The sequence below is a fragment of the Arctopsyche grandis genome, chromosome 4 (assembly GCF_051622035.1).
Source record: "Arctopsyche grandis isolate Sample6627 chromosome 4, ASM5162203v2, whole genome shotgun sequence".
Classification (NCBI taxonomy): Eukaryota; Metazoa; Arthropoda; class Insecta; order Trichoptera; family Hydropsychidae; genus Arctopsyche; species Arctopsyche grandis.
Window position 1 is genome coordinate 36,582,071 of NC_135358.1, and position 12,845 is coordinate 36,594,915.

Sequence of the window (12,845 nt, forward strand, 5' to 3'; positions counted from 1 at the left end):
TAACTAAAAATTAACCAAATTGTAATTAAGACATAATTCAGTAGTCGTTAATTATATTAACATATTTCACCCAACGCTCGACGCTAATCTAAAAAAAATTCGGTAGTGGGCAACTGTGTATTACATACATATTTTGATCAACTCGAAACGTACGCCACGGATTACGCTTGATTAACAAAACAAAACAGAAAAAAATTAAGAGATCCTCTAACGCACACACAATACCCAATACTACATACATACATATATACATCTCGAGGATGACAGGCGAATTGATTAATGATCCGATCCATATAGATACACCGGCCGCAGCAGAGGAGGAGGGGGAGGGATTTTCGATTAAAACTCGCCGCGAACAAAGGTTTACGCCTTTGATTAAAATTCCGGTCGCACTTGTTTAAAAATATGTCGATGGGTCGACGGCAGCAAAACAAAAAGGTATCGCCTGTTAATTGCATAAGGTAATATATCACAAGAGGGGTCACGCCCACGGGTCGGTGAGCTACCGAGACGCGATCCATCACGAGTCGGCCGCCGCCATTAACACACCTCGGTCTCGATAAGGGCGCCGACAACTTTATTAGGGAAATCGGTCCTCGACGGCAACGGTAGCCGATAGCGAGCCGGCCCTTTGTGAGGGCACTCGGAGACGGACGAGATAACTCTCGTCGCCCTACATGCGTATGCCGATCGCCGCTCGTTACCGCTGAAAAGACCTTCGCCGAACGAGCAGATTAAGAAGCACCACTTCACTATGTACCACTCTGACCGACCGTCTTGTCCTCGTCGAAACATCGCCCGCTTTACTACCACCGTTCGATATATCAAAGTCATCAAAATCGAAACGAGCGATTTTTTTCCTTCTTTTTTTTTGTGGCGACGATTAATTCGTTTATGGCTTTACACACATATGTACTTTTGAGATTGAGTGAGGCTCTACAATACATATATACACGATATGTCTGAATTGGTTAATTTATAATTTTTCATGATCATTCGAAGCTACTTTGTACTAAATAGTAGACAAATAAAAGCGCATGTGTGAATATAACAAACAATTCATCAATGAAATGAATATAATGAAAAAATTATTTGATATTGAATCTACTTACAAACATCTAATATGTATCTTTTAATATTTAAAAAAAATTGAAAAGAATTTACGTCGTGTCGATAAGAATTTCAGTAACCAATACTAAGCTTCAGTTTGATAGGACTAACGTTGTTCAAAAAATCTCCAAAAATCCATAGTCACACACACACACACATACATTTTTTCTACATACATATATCATGAAAATGTGATCAGTAATCGATTCTGAGTGCGAATTTTCGCATGATCACAAAACTGCATCTATTGTCACTACGTTAAAAAATGACTATTGTCACTAATTTATTTTCGTTGAATTAATGAAATGATAGATGATGACGACTTGAAGTCAAAAATAAATAGTCCCATTTACTTATACTAACTTATACTTTAGTTGAACTTGGAGATATTGTATTATTTATCCATGATTTATTTAAGTTTGTGCCATTGCGGCATTACGGGAGTCCCTAATTCGCCACAATGGTCGAAAAAATACAGAGAGATTAAGAAAAAAATATATATACAGACAAAAATACATTTATGGACAATTAAAAAAAAAACAATTGCATTATAATAATAGTAGATAAAGTAAAAATATTATATAAAAAAATAGTGGGAATGTCTTGCATCTTTGCACAGCCAGCACCAATATATGTTATATGAAATAAAAAACATTCCTGCGAGGCCCAAATGGAAGAGATAAGCTCAAAATTCCACTCATACATCACATCTAATTATGAAAATAATGATGAGCGCAGGCTTCCAGACAAATATGTCAAAATTATCTCCGATAGACAATGCTACATTCAGGCACAGCAGCAACGATTTCATTAAGAAGTCGGATAGCTCTTGGATTTGGAGCCATCCTACAAAATCCTGTGCGGACAAGAGATACAACCATCAAATGATATTAATGCATAGAATTCACATCAGTAGGTTAAGTTTAAAAACTTTTTAGCAATAGGCATTACATACTAGTATCTCTAAAGCAAAATAATGAGATCCTGAAAGGGATGCGATTTTTATATATATGTACATACATTCTGAAGTTGGTATATAAAATTTATTCTATAAATCCAATGGTCAAACTAAAAGAATTGTCTTTTTGTATACATATGAGAAATGCAACCGTGGTGTTTTGATCAAGTACACGACGTACGCGTAAAACAATAAATAAACCGAAGGCTTTCGAGGTGTCAAATTGTCCGAAAATCGCACGGCTCTCGGTAAAGCCCCTCCGCATAATAAAAACCGGTGGCGGTCGAGCAATCGACAAGAATTAATTAAATTAATGGGCGAGATTGTTGCCGTCCGAACACAGACCGAGCGGCCTCCTCCGACGACAAAGATGTTCAATTTGCGGACGGCCAAAAGGTAAAAGAGCACACGAGAACACACTGCCGCGGAATAAATGAAGACGTCCGTGGCTCGTTCACAATTAAGCGCAGACTCGGTCACGCCATCCACTCACCCACTCTGCCCACACATTCTCGATCGCTGGCCTTTTAACACGACGATTAATTTGGCCGGGACTATCGCACGATAAGGGACACCTCCGTTTCGAAAACCCTAGCCTAACCGCGTACTCTACTAAGATAGCATATCTTTAAAGTCGGCCACGTAATCACTTGCTAAAACATTTGCATGGTTATTTGTGTAATTCCTGCTACTACAGATAACAACACTGGAACGAATAGTGTTTGGGTTTGGCATCTTGGCTTAATCGAATCATGATTTTTTCATTGTAGATGCAATGTACATATGTATATGATAAGACTTTGCACAATTTATAAATATTATTCAAAATTAATTTAAAAATTTAATTTCAGGCTATGCCCAAATGTCACAGATCGCAATAGTGATTGTGTATACATATGATATATTTCCAATTGTTATTGCCTCATGATTCAGCTTGTCAGAGCTCTTTCTCTTGCTACCAATCGAATCTCTCCGTACCTTTTCGGAACCACATTTTGTATCTACATATAAGGGTAATTCTCATAGTGAATCCAAACCACAAATGGAAAGATACCCAGATCACGCACGAATATAATACCCTTACACATCGCAAGCAGTAAATATCCAGTGCACATTCAAATTTAAATCAAACCTCACACACCTGAAAGCACCTGCCCTCTTCGTGACGTTATCCCAGCCGGCATAAATTACAGCAGGTCTATCTTTGAACTGACGATGCTCGCACGCGCAAGAAACCGTCCAGATAAGAGGGTAGGGCAGATGGCGAAGGCGATAGGGGACCACTAGGCAGACAGTCGGACCACATAAAGGGCCCAGCATCAGCAACAACCAGTACGAAGCGCCACAAACCCACCGTTGTCCCCGTCAGAAATCGATACATTCGCGTGCCAGCCGATCGGAATTATAGGCTGAATGTGGCCGTTTGTTTCGCTTCATTACGACCAAACGTTGTGGTTGTGCACAGAAACTGTTTCAATTAAAGCTGCCCCCGAAGAGCGACCCCATGTATGGGCTGACGTATGGGTTGCAGCCGCCGGACAGCCGGAAACAGCCCTCAACAGTGTCGGCCGCTGACGAACTCGACGGTTAATTGGTGATGGCACTAGTGAAAAGAGTTACATGCAATAAAAAATGCCGTGTCGTTCGTTACTTTTTGAATAAATTAAATTCGTTCGGGTGGTTGATTGGTGGGTCTCCGTGTGGATGGACAGCTCACGGAGTCCGTTTGCTTTGTTAATGCCAATTATGCCGTTTTTGAACGTGCTCGCCCGATTTGGAGCAGCATCCCGTGCGCGCGCATAGGCCGCACAATAAATCGCCTTTTCCCGCCAATCGTTATCTCAAAACGCGCCCGGACACGGCCATGATCGGAATGCGCTGAATTATTCACTATCGAATCGAATAAAACCTTTGATAACGTGCATACGTCCGCGTTCGCGGTCTACTCTATCCAATAGTCTTATGGGATTAGATTTCCGATACAAGTGTTCGACTTCGCCCACGCCTTTACAATTACATTTTTCAGTATGTAAAGAACGCTATTGACGAATCCGACAATTTATTATATAAAATAACAAAAACAATTGGAAAACACTTTTATTGAATTTTTTGGAAAATTCTATTGCAAAATTCATTTAATTTTTCTTAATATAATATTATTATTATTACTACAAATGAATTACCCATCAAAATATTACACCATTTATGTAGCTATGTATATAAAATGTTAAAAAAAAACATATCGGATGTTCAAATGAAACGATTTACATATATATGTATGTATACAGTAAATTCAATATAGATATACGATTTTAAGACAATCGTCGATCATCTTCGAGCCCGTTAAAATTCACTACGAAGCTTCAAGCTCTCAATCAATGTTCTAAAACGAAAGCAATTTTTGTCAATTAATTTTGCACTTTCTAACGCTATCCAGTGAGTCTTCCGTATCGCTCTTATTTCGCTCGTTTTTTTCTCTTTCTATTATTTAAAACGCTCTTTCTCAATTAACCAGTTCGTAATCTATATAACTTTAATGAATCATTTAAAAAGCGAGACACGATAAATGATCTCGATTATGAACTAATATTCTCCAACTAATAATGCCTTCACATTACATCACGCAAGATCAATCTCTTTCCAAAAGTCGGATCGTCCATTATGTTTACTATTATTATTATTATTATTCCATTTTAACAGAACTGTTATTGCGAAATTGAATTTCATAATATGGCGCATATTTTTGTAATATTTGCATTTCGGCTCGAACGCACACAAGACCAGTAGTCGAACAGTATATCAATATTTTTAATGACTTAATTGAACCTATCAATCCAAATTATACACCGCGCAAATCTATTATTTTTTATTAAACCAATAAATTTTGTGTGTCGGATATTATTTTTGTATATTTTAATATAAATAAATGGTTTGTGAGATATTTTTTCATTAAATGTTACGTAAGTAAACGGGCGTGTTTACATAGCAACTGCGCCAATTTCCCGTCTATGTAAATAAACAATTTATAAATTCACAAGGCAACACTTTTTTTTTAATATTTTAAACATATATCGATTGCCGACAAACATCAACTACATACCTGTGTGTAAGAAGAGGTGATTTTTGAGATTGGTGTGCTTGGAAAATCCTCTCGAACAGATGTGACATTTGTGCGGCCACGAACCACTGTGTACGTACATGTGCGACTTCAGATCTCCAGGCGTTGGGAAAGATTTAGCGCATAAGCTGCACTTATGAGGCTTTTCCTGAAAAGAAACAGAAAAAAACAAGACATTAAAACATGAGCACAATTTCGAGGATCCACACGCAATTATACACGGCGACCCAAGGCGAGGACTACCACACACACACACTAATAACTCCAAACAAACCTGTACAAACAATCATAAATCAAACACCGTATTATTAAAATTGTGTCTGACGGTGACCGTGAATAATTTTATAAATTGCATAGTTCTCGACTTTCACGTTTGTTTATGGTGACCCTAAAATAATAATAATAATAATAATAAATAACACCGAATCGTCTGCCGTATGCTAATCAAGCGCTGTACTAATTCTACAGGAATCGGCTCAACCGCCCACGCCAGTAATGGACTCGTAAGCGATCCTCAGAGTCTCCGCTGAAACAACCTGCCAATGCTTGCGCTTCATAAAAACGTGTGCTTAATCTATCCCATACACATTATATACCCTGCTCGAGTATCGCATTATTGCACCGTTGTGTGACACGCATAAAACTGGTAACTTCTCCGTGATTGATTCGACTCGTAAAATGGTCTTGATATTTAGCTAAATTGCAAGGCGTAATGTGCACGTACAATGTAGGCACTACTGTTCAGGTGTCGGAGTCGTTGTTACAATGAAAATACACACTCTACATAGGCTCATTTATTGCAGCGAGAAGCTATGCAAGTTGGCATGATTAATGCATTAGTGTCAAATGCCGGTATTGATTGCTTCTAATGCTAATGCATAAGTGCTTTCAACATACGGTTCTAAATATATACCTACATATGTATGTATATGTGTATATACATACATAGATAAATCGCCTACGAACAGTATAGTTCAAACTTATACATATGTACAATAGGGTATATCGAAAACAGCTAATTTTGGAATTTGGATACCCATCTAATTTTAAAAGATGTTCTGCATTTTAAAAAATAATATGTTCTAAAAATAATATAAGAGAAACATCGACAATGGACGAAAGACAAAGTTTTCGATTTTTTTTCCTACCTTAGTAATATGAAAAAACATCCCATATGAGGTATTTTTTAATGCAGAATTATTTCATTTATATGATGAGGTGAATTGAAAAAAATAAACTACTTAAACCGAGCTTACATTAAAAAAATAGCCTTTGAAAATCGGCAAAATTTACGATTTTCACAAACTAATATTCCCCATGATAGATAACTTCTATTCCAACTAGAGATGTATAGGTAGGTATATCCCAAAATTTATTTGACTATTGATTGAGAAGATCATAGTTCAAATTCAAATTACGTAATATTATAGTGTACATACATAGAATAAGGATTTATTTCTGATAATACATAAACATTTCCAGACAAAAAATGTTCAAATTCAAATTTCTAGACTGTTCATTACTTTTTCAGAAGACAAAATAACATATGGCAGACAAAAAAAAAACATCGCCCAGTAAAGTAGTAGTAGTCGCAACAGAATGAATATTTTAGAACATTTGCAAACCTTACCAAAGGTGTAATGACTAAAGTGCGGACCCAGAGCGCGCCGTCTATTGTTAAATTATTGTAAATGCTTTGTAAAACAGGTTCGGCAAACCTTTAACAATGCATTAACAACACGTGAACAATGAATGGCGCGCTCTGGGTCCGCTCTTTAGTAATGACCATAGATCGGCGTTGGATGGATGTTTTTCAAATAACAATGAACTGATTCATAAGTGTTCAAAGTAAGAAAGCAAAAAGCATGGTTTTTGTAAGAAAAAACCGTTTTTTGTGCGAAAAGCATCTATTGAACGCTGATATCTGGTAATGACTGTTCACTTACCAAAATTTTTCAAACATTGATTATAGAACCTAAATATATACACCTGCCATATTTAGTAAGAGGATAAAAATTTGACTTGCAGGCCCGAAGGGATTCATGTTAACAATTATAAACATATCAAACGTTATTTGTTCTTATTTATGAGTAGTTTAAAAATTCTCGTACCCATATTTGTCATGAAGACTCAAATTTAGGTATCGACTTTGGAAACAATCTTGATATTTTATATGACCCATTATAAATTAAAAAAATTCTATCAATTGATTGAAAACTTGCACCGGCAATATGCGAAAATTTGCATCCCCGATTCACGGCCAATTTTTCGTCAAAAATCGATTCTCTCCGAGTTTGGAAGAGGCGCCTCCGCGTAAAAATCGAGTCCGGCACCGTGATAAATAAGATGAATCATTCATTGTCAAAACAAATTTTCAAGATAAAAACTCAATCTAATACGGCTCCGGCCCCTAAGTGGTCCATTAATCTCGCCGCTCGCAGCGCACACAACTTTCGCCTCATACGGACATTCCGCATTTGCATAAATTTCGACGGGTTCCCACGGTTTGGTATTCTCAGCGCGAATCATACGCCACACACAACCGACACATTCTGATCACTTCAACCGGCGCACCGGTTCCTCACTGCTGCTGCGTTACACCTGCCGCAAAATCGCTTACCGGTCCATATGCTCTCGCGTATAATATAAATACACATAATATACGCCAGCGGCCCTCAAAGCGCGACGCCGAACCGTAATTCACGCGGCGAGATCAGGTTTTTCCTAGTACAGTGCGCATTAGATACCTACCTATAAATAAGTGCGTATCGTATCGATCGTTCGTGTGAGAAATCTCGACCGGGAATATTTCTATATATCTAATCTTGCGCGGTGCGGTGTGTTTAATGCTCATACGAACTCATATAAATAAATGTCATGTGTCGGCGCACATCTAGGTGTTATCGTAGACGGCAGTGTTACATAAAATTACCATCAATTAGCATGCTTAATTTGTACGTTCGCATATTTTCGGACCACCCCGTTGACTGGAGACGGTATCGTATTGTGGGGCTTTGCATTAATCGATAGGGAATCAATCGGCTAGCGAAAATAGTTAGGAGTTCATTGTATGTAGAACAGTAACAAGGAGGTTAATCATCTACTGATCATTTATGAAACATCAAATTATTATATGAACGGATAAATTTAGATTTGAAATTTAATTTTATTCAATTGTAAATTTTACCAACTAAAATTTGCTTCCCATCAAAATAATCAAATCAAAAATAATAAGTATAATATGTATATCCTAACAACTTTATTTTCAAATTAATAAGAAAATTTTAATGAAAGATATGCTTTTTAATATTAACAACGTATGTATGTGAATTGATTATTATTTTTAAGCAAATCTATAGTTTTCCCTTTAATATTTCGATTAATCCCTATCGATCAATTATGTTAAATTACTAATATTATGTATATATTTAAAATTATCAACAAAGAAATTTACACCTAATTTATTTACATCCTATTTTTTGACACCCTTTCTGAATTTTTAAACAGAAAGATCACTAAAAAGATCGAGATGGCTTTTTCCAATATCAGTTCGAGAGGAGGTTCTTGCAAATAAATATGTACAATGAGCCAGGTTTTGTATAATTTTTTCTAGAAGCCTTTTTCAAAGAATACATATGTATAATCAAACGTGACACTTACAAGACCTAAAACATCAAAATAATCTAAATGCGTCTACATAAATTTTCAGCAACTCGCGGTTGCTAGAAATCATCAATCAAAATCAACAACAACATACACGTACATACGAAAAGAAACATCGATTTTTTATTATCGTCTCTACGCGTAGATACGTCATCGTCGATAATACAATTAACAACAAAGCAAACAAACGGTAGCAGTGTTGAACGGAACTCGCATACTACATCGCATTGTCTTGGCGGTAATTGCCACGGTCGGCCGAGCTTCAAAAGTTGTAGAACCAGTGGCTCGGCGCGGGTACACGAGATAACAACTTTTCGTATATCAGAGATATGTATGTTGTATCTCCGACCGGGGAACACGTCCACTCCGAATCGGGAGCCGGAGATGATTCTCCTATTGCCGACATTGTTTTGAGCACAACTATATTACATCACTTACGAGTCGGTGCTGAATTTACATACATATGGACATGCGCAAAGCTTCACCGCACAGGAGAGAACTGCATGATGTCGGACATCATCGGTTGCAACCGGCACTCACCATCGACAAGGATAAACGACGTCGCTTATTTTAACACCGAAACAGATTTCGTTTATCTTAATGTATGTAAGATACACTCGGGTAAATATAAAAAATATGTTAATTCGACGATAGTTCGGCTGGTAAGGTGTTAGTTGAGTATCCATTAACCGTGCGTTCGGTAGCTCGTGACCCGTCGATACGACGCCATATTTATTTGTCGAAATTTAAATTTTAAATGAACGAAATAAAGTATTGTTTTGACGTCCGCACAAAGAGTCAAAATTGTTGCCGTTTTTGTTGCCGCATTGCTGCGCGTCCGCGAGGCTTTTCGATTAGTTCGTCGAGGCGCCAGAACCAATCTATGTTTGGATCGATTGAGACTTTTTTACCAATTCTTTCTCATTCACTGGCCATCGTCTTCTATTCTAGTAGAGAAAAAAAATAAACACAACAAAATGTTTACATAGCGAGGCTAGCGTTTTATACCTGCATTATTACCTAAGCAGCTACTGCGCTCATATGAAATATCAGCAATAAAATTTAAATATCCAATTATTATTATGTTTTATGAATAGATAATGATGATTAGTTTAGGATTATCTTCCAATCAGCCAATGCAACAAAATGATATCTAAAAATAAATAAATCAAGACTCATACAGATTTTTAAACTAATTATTAAATAAACAGCTGTATAGTAAGTAGTAGTAAATTGCATTATTTATTTATGATTGAATAAATTTGTAGCGGTTTTCTTTGCTTCTTCATCCTCCTTCTCATATTTGGGTCAAAATTTCAATGTCAAAATTGCCCTACATCATCGAGATTTCATTCACTTAATTTGAAGCCTCTTATTGCTTGTTTAAAATAAAATAAAATAAAAACACGCTCTAGCTAATTTATTTTCAAACAATTATATAATATTAACAAAGAACGTAAAAGGAAAAACATATTGGAACTACAATCTAGCTAAAATTTGATTCACAAATCATTCTTAGTCGTCTCATTTTTCTCTTTTGAATTGATGCATTTTTTTAAATGAATACATTTTATTATAGAGGTCTAGTGTTTCAATTTTCAATACATCTATGTCATATATTATTTTCCTTATATAAGTGATTCAATGCAAAGCTATGCAGATATGAATCTTTATAGCAGGCAACAAAAAAAAACCTTATTATATGTACATACGTATGTACATAGCTGTCAAGGATTCTAAGGCATATGTCGAACCATTGTGTGAACAACTTACATACATATGTATATAATATAAGTTGACACAGTAAAAACTCCATGGAAAGTTTGCGATGAACCAAAAAACGGCGACGACAAACACATACGTGCATTAATTCGATTCCAATCAAAATATTTTAATACTCCAATTTAAATTTTATCGTCGGAATTCTCAAATTAAACCGGGAATTCCGATCGATAAATCTCGTAAATCTACTAGCGAACGCGTTAGATAAGAGCTGCGTCTACCGGTTGCGACCGACGACACTTGCGCAACATTTAACTTCGACATAACTACCGACTACCGAAAAAAAGCCAACGAAAAAACACCATAATTTAGCCTTTAACCCCTTCTCTAGCGCCGTCGATCGCTGATCGACGACGAGCTTTCGGGCCGCAGACGTCTCGAATCAATTAAAGCTCTCCCCAGATAGAAAGACGGTGGCATTTTCGGGGTTTCCCATGGCCTCATCAGATACAGGGAGAGTGCTCTCCGTTTACAAATCAACAGTGTCGACCTTGAGATCAGGCAATACAGAAGCACTTGTAGGTATTATCGAGCCGATACGAGATGGCCATTGATTAATCGCTTCCTACCAGGCGAGATCGGCTCCTGCACTCGAGAGAACCCCCCCTCCGGCCAAAAGGCCGCTCCTACACCGAATTATTCAATTTATTCATTTTTTATTATAGACACATATGCATAGAAAAATGCCAGCGGTTTAATGAATTAATGCTCGTGTCGGATTTTAAATTTATTCGCAATGATCTAACCCACTCGATATACATACAATGTACGTATATTAACCAAAGCTGGTGCTATGGTCCAGCATGTGAATATTGCTGAATAAAAAAATTCCTCTCGCATACAGCATAAATAATATCATAAATATTTTTTTAATTAAACCACAACTAGCCTCAAAATATCATAATTGAAAAAACGTAGAAATTTAAAAATAGTTTTTAAAATAAAAGAAAGTAGTCTCTCCCTCACATATGTATGTAGCATTATATAAAAAAAACTTCACTGATCGATTTAAAATCAGCTCGTTATCGAGTATACAATTTGTAATTTATCTATCAATAAACAAGACGAAATAACGACTTCAGTATGCGCCGAGGCAGACTAGGAGGACTAGAAAAGAGAGCGACCGAATTAAATAGATCTTCTACGAAACATATAATTATTTTTAAGTGTTCGCACTAAACAACCGAGGAAAAATCGATCTGAAATAACCGCACACCGTTTTATAGCTTATACACATACCCATAAGTACTGACGATATTTTTTTGTGACTACGGATAATAACATACATTTTTACGAGACGGTGAGCTTAAAGCTCAGTGGTAAAGCGACCGTGTGCGGAAGTTTTAACGCGATTAAACGTATAGCGCCAAATATCGTATGATACGATTTTTTTTTTCACCCCAGTTGCCATTTCGATCGCGATTATCTATCCTCGATAATAAACGATAACTGCCGATTAATACTACGAAATGTAATGGCCATTCAACACGCTTCGTTACTTCGCTTTATATTTATAATATCTCACCGATAGCCATATATCTACATATTATGCTTGCCGAGAGGTTTACCGTTTTGCACATTGTAAAATGTAAATTTTTTACGAATTTTCACCCACGCACGAATATTATCGACAATTTTCGCATGACTCTGTATGTATATAACCGCTTTTTTCATAATCTGATTTATGACCTTAAACTCGCAATAATGTTAACAGTATCTACTGTTTTGACTTAGAATTTTATTCTTTTATCTGCTGCGCAATAACGGAGAAAAAATGAGCTACTACATATGTATGTACGAGTGTATGTACATATGTATATAATAATTATTATTTGTGTTTATATACATATGTATTTTCATACATTTTCTTTATAAGTTCATATGTACATAGATGCATCAATGTATACAGATATACATACATATGTATGTATAAATTGCAAATCATTTTATAAATTATCGAACTTTGTTTAGGCGGATATAAATGGAGTGTCAAAATTTTATTTACTTATCTTAAGTATCTAACTATGCAACATTTCGCAGATTGATAAAAGGGCTTAAAATTATACATGTATGGAAAAACAAACAAGTTTTTGCATCAAAGTTTTATAAGAATATGTATGTATGTACATATACAATATAATATATTGAATTTCCATGGATTTTCCAAGCCAATGTAATGCAGATGAAAACTATTATATAAGTATTACTGTATTA

General features: G+C 36.1%; 1 protein-coding gene across 1 annotated transcript in view; it reads right to left on the reverse strand.

Annotated features, from left to right (window-relative positions):
- The window catches only part of LOC143910840 (uncharacterized), a 141,797-nt gene that overhangs the window by 47,654 nt on the left and 81,298 nt on the right, over nucleotides 1-12,845 (reverse strand). Inside the window, exon 5 of the mRNA XM_077429438.1 lies at nucleotides 5,169-5,334. Within this exon, the coding sequence (XP_077285564.1) occupies nucleotides 5,169-5,334 (166 nt within the window). The remainder of the gene's footprint in view (nucleotides 1-5,168; nucleotides 5,335-12,845) is intronic.